Source organism: Hyperoodon ampullatus (genome assembly GCF_949752795.1).
Source record: "Hyperoodon ampullatus genome assembly, chromosome: 10".
Taxonomy (NCBI): Eukaryota; Metazoa; Chordata; class Mammalia; order Artiodactyla; family Ziphiidae; genus Hyperoodon; species Hyperoodon ampullatus.
In genome coordinates, this window is record NC_136923.1 from 18,553,088 (window position 1) to 18,558,016 (window position 4,929).

The following is a 4,929-nucleotide window of genomic DNA, read 5'->3' on the forward strand; positions in this document are numbered from 1 at the left end:
ATGCCACCTAAGTTCCACCCCAGCGAGATCAAAGTCGTGTACCTGAGGTGCACTGGTAGGGAAGTCAGTGCGACATCTGCCCTGGCCCCCAAGATCGGCCCCCTGGGTGTGTCTCCAAAAAACACTGGTGATGACATCACCAAGGCAACTGGTGATTGGAAGGCTCTGAGGATTACAGTGAAACGGACCATTCAGAACAGACAGGCCCAGACTGAGGTGGTACCTTCTGCTTCTGCCCTGATCATCAAAGCCATCAAGGAACCACCAAGAGACAGAAAGAAGCAGAACAACATTAAGCACAGTGGAAACATCACTTTTGATGAGATTGTCAGCATTGCCCGACAGATGCTGCATCGGTCTTTAGCTAGAGAACTCTCTGGAACCATTAAAAAGATCCTGGGGACTGCCCAGTCTGTGGGCTGCAATGTTGATGACCGTCACCCTCATGACATCATAGATGAAATCAACAGTTGTGTGGTGGAATGCCCAGCTGGTTAAGAACTGCAAAGAAAAATAATTTCATAAAGTTTTATTTGACAAAAAAAAAATGCATGCTCTCAGAAATCTGCACTGGGAAATGCAGAGGGCATCAGGCCCTTGGCAGCAGATGTTGAGGGTGAGAGATGCATTGAAGGGGATCTAGAGTTGGTCTTGCAAACTCAGAGAGGAAGGCAAAGAAATATGAGTTTAGGAGGATCTATGAAGTGGAGAAAAGATACAGCAGAGAGGGTTGAAGACACCACCAGCTGGTCATGGAAAAGAGAGTGGCTGGGTGGAGAAGGATGCAGACACATGAAGCTGTTAAGAGGACCCTAGAGCAGCCTTGGATCCCTACACCACCCTTTCACCAATTCCAGTTCCATTAGGCTTGACTGTATGCCTGTGCTTACTCTTTGAGATCAGAGAGCATCCATTTCCCTTATTGCTGGTCAAATCAGAGGTCTTTTTTTTTTTTTTTCCGTACACGGGCCTCTCACTGCTGTGGCCTCTCCCGTTGCGGAGCACAGGCTCTGGACGCACAGGCTCAGCAGCCATGGCTCATGGGCCCAGCCGCTCCGTGGCATGTGGGATCTTCCCGGACCGGGACACGAACCCGTGTCCCCTGCATTGGCAGGCGGACTCTCAACCACTGCGCCACCAGGGAAACCCCAGAGGTCTTTCTTAAAGTAACAGGAAACCTGAGACAGCTGCTTCAAACTGTAAAGAGGGTTTATTAGTTCATGATGAAAGTCCGGTGATAGCATAGATTTCAGGAGAGGCTTAACCCAGCTGCTGACTTTGTGACCAAAGCCCTGTTTCTTGTGGTTTGTCTGCTCTACCATCCTCAATGTTGACTTCATCCCAGTTTGGACACTTCTCACATCCCAAGGCGGCTGCCAGCAGCCCCTGCAGCTACCTACTTTCTTCTTAACATCCATCCAAAAAAGAGAGTATTTGTGTTCCAGCATCCACAGCACGTGTCTTCAGGTTCACTCTGATTGGATCAGTTTAGGGACACGCTCAATCATTCACGGTTGGCCAATGAGATGTGCTGGCTGGCTTTTTCTCAGTGAGGTGGCCAGCCCTGGAGCAGGATAGGCAGAGGAGTGTCAGCTCAGCCCGCAGTCCAGGGAAAACCTGCTGGGGAATGTGGCAAGCCGACAGCTACAGGCCGCCACAGCTTCATTTCCTGATCCAGCACGGCGTTCATGCGGGGGCCACATGTTCCCCAGGCTGTTCCCAGGTGCTAGTGCTGGGCCATTGCTACCCAGCGTGGGACTCCCTTCACAGCTCTGAGACTTTCTCAGGCTGAGGACCCTGTGGGGCTCTCCACCAGATCTTCCTTGCCTCCTTTCTTTCACACGTCAGTCCTCTCTCTGCTTGAGGCCGTCTCCTCCTACTCTTGTCTGCTCTCCTCTTTATCCTTCACAGAGGATGCACCTGTAATTCTCTCTTGGCTTCTGCTTCCCACAGGACCCCCTTGACATACCCTGGTTTTCCAAGTGAACCTCTAATTTCACAAAGGAGCTCAGCTCAAACGTACTGAGTCCCACAGTGCCTGAGGGGCAGAGACGATCCCCATCACTATACAGAAGAGGAGACCAGGGTCCCAGGCTAGGTAGATTGCCTGATGTCACCCAGGCAGCAAGGGGCAAGCCTTGGATTCCAAATCGGATCTTCACCTCTCTGCAGCCCGGGCTCTTTACAACCTTAGATGCTGTCCTCGAGGAGCCTGGTGAGGTGGCCTGAGTCACTCAAGGTCACCCGGCTCCTCGTGGGAGGAGAGGCTGAGTCCCAGCGTGTGTCCACTCCAGAGGGCTTTTCTTGACTCCTTCACACCTGGGGGACGAGGGCTGTCGGTGGAGCTCGTCACTGTCTGTCTACCACGCAGGCTGCGGGACCCACTGACCCGCGGAGCTTGTGGACTTGACAGGTGAGCCGTCAACATGCCTGTCATCCTTTGCGCATAACTCGTCCTGGCACGGTATTTTAAAAGAAAAATGAAAAGTCAGACGTCGCTGAAGAGGGCCGGGAATTCAAAGCGCGGGAGCAGGCGGGCGGTCCGCCACCCGGGATGCGCTCGCTTGGCCCCTGCTCCCTCCGGGCTGGGCGCGGGTGTGAGGGCCGCACATCAATAAGGACGCCTGTCCTCCGTGACGCGAGCCCCACCCCCTCTAATCCGCCGCATTGTCCATTGAAGTGTCTAATTATGTGTCTTACAACCGCAGAACTCCCCCCAGAGCAACGGGGCCCTTCTGGCAGAATGAAGAGGATGATCGCTCCGCTCCATCTGTTCCTCCGGCGCCACCGGGAGGCGGGCGAGGGGGCGCGGGCGGGGCTGCGCGACTGCGCGTGCGTGAGGGCGGGGGCGGGGCAGGAGGGCGGTGGAGCGCAGGTGCCGGGAGAAAGGGGATCCCAGCGGCAGGTGCAGATGCCAAGCTCGCCGCGGCTGAGTATATGCTTAATTACAGTCGACGAAGGGGCCTGTTTTAGTTAAGAATTATAGGAGGCAGGTTCAGATGGAGCTCGGAGCCGAGATCGAGAAGGTGGCAGGCTGGGAGCTGCCGGGGAGGGCAGACATCTGCGTCTTTAATTGGGGGTGGGCGCGCTCAGAATTTCCTGATATGTAAAGATAATCACCTGGAACACCGGGAGGCTGTAATGGAGAAGTCAGAGCGCCCGCTCCCACCCCCAAAGCCGACTACATTGTTTGGCCTGAAGCAGATCCTTAAATCACAAGCGTATTTCATTCCCCTCCCAATAACGTTATTTCTCCGTGTGAGGAGACCTGGCTCCAGGGGCCCATGGAAGTACCACCTGGGGTGGAAGGCACAGAGGGGACGATCAGAAGTAGGCTCTTTTTGGAACCAAACGCCAACATGAGCTTTACAGTTTTCAAAGTGCTTTCTTCTCCGTCGCCTGGTTTTCAACAGGGGTGGGCCCATTTCAAAGCGAGGAAGCGGAGAGGCGCTCAGGCTTCCCCGGGGGAGGACACCGCGCAGCGGGAGCCGAGGACTCAGTGGGAGTCAAGGAACATTGCGGAAGAAAGGATAAACGGGAGTTGGTTAAGCAGGCGGAGGGTGGGGTGGGCGGAGCGTGTCCCAGGTGGAGGGGTGTGATGGGTGAGGGAACCAGATTGCTCTGATGGCTGGGACAGAGAGGGGGGCGAGTTAGCCACCCCAGCGGACTGGAAAAGCAACCCATAGAAATTACAGGCCCCTGTGGGCCCAGACTTGGGGGCGGGGGGCGGGGAGAGGAGGGAGAGAGAGAGAGAGAGAGAGAGAAAACCCGGTACACACAATAAGTGGAAAGCAATTGAATATTACAGTCCCTGGTGAATTTCATTGTAAGGCGCAACAAATATTGTAAATCCGTCCCCCTCCCTCTCTCTGTTTCTTACTCTCTTGTTCTCTATCACTCTTTTATCATAGTCTCTGCCTGCCCCCAAACGAAGAGTCACCTTTCCCCTCCAAACCTCTCTGACTCTCTCTTTCCCTCTCTGCCCCTACAGTTACCTTCCCTTCTTCCTCCTTCCCCCTCTGTGGCTGTGATTTTGATCCTAGAGCACCCTCTTCCCTTCAATATAAGTTCTGCTCACTTATGGCTCCTTCCCCCTTGGATGGTTTAGGGCAGGAGTCCACAAACCAGACCTCGCTCTGACCAAATGCATCCGATCACCTATTTCTGTATGGCCCATAAACTGAGAATTTAAAATATATATATATATATATATGTATATGTGTGTGTGTGTGTGTGTGTGTTTAAATGATTGAAAAGAACTTGTAGAAAATTTTTTCTCTTGTCATATGTTACATCTCATTGTATGTTTCCCTGTGTAATAGCCTTGAACTTGCCTCTTGGCCTGCAAAGCCTAGACTATTTTACCAATTAGCCCTTTTCAGAAAAAGTTTGCTGACCCCTGGTTTAGGAGAATTGGGATATGGGTACTTATGCAGTAGCATTTTGGGTGCCTGGCCCGGGGCTTCTGGGGTTTTCCAGGCCCTCCTAGGGGGAGGGTCTGAGAGGCTGGGGTGAGAAGGGTGAGGCTTCTGTGTGCCAGTCTGGGAGGGCAATTAAGGGGAAGGGGATGGAGGCTGCTTTCAAAAAAAACCCAAAAAAACCCCATTGGTAGTTGTCACAGGGGCCAGCCAGGGTCATACTTGTTTTCCTAGGATGGGGAGTGACTTAGAACTACCTGATCATTCCTGAGATTAGGAATGGTGGAGTTCTGCTTCAGGATCATCTTTCCAAAAGCTGTGGCCCTTTTGTAATCCTTTTTGGAGTCCTTCTCCCATCTTCTTTTCTGAACATTTTTAAAAGCTTGTCATACGAAGCATCTTCCCATAATCACCTAAGCTCCTGGGCGATAGTAGACCTGTCTTTTGGTCTGTCTGGCATCCTCCCGGGGAAACCATTCCTGTCCCACTCTATGATAATGGTCCTCTGTCC

The 4,929-nt window shown here is 52.8% G+C and overlaps 1 protein-coding gene across 1 annotated transcript; it reads left to right on the plus strand.

Annotated features, from left to right (window-relative positions):
- On the plus strand, nt 1-498 carry LOC307059511 (large ribosomal subunit protein uL11-like; the record flags this gene model as incomplete). The annotated part of the gene is made up of 1 exon (XM_079713552.1): nt 1-498. The coding sequence occupies one exon, from the start codon at nt 1-3 to the stop codon at nt 496-498; it is 498 nt and encodes a 165-aa protein (XP_079569678.1).
- Nucleotides 499-4,929: the final 4,431 nt, after the last annotated feature.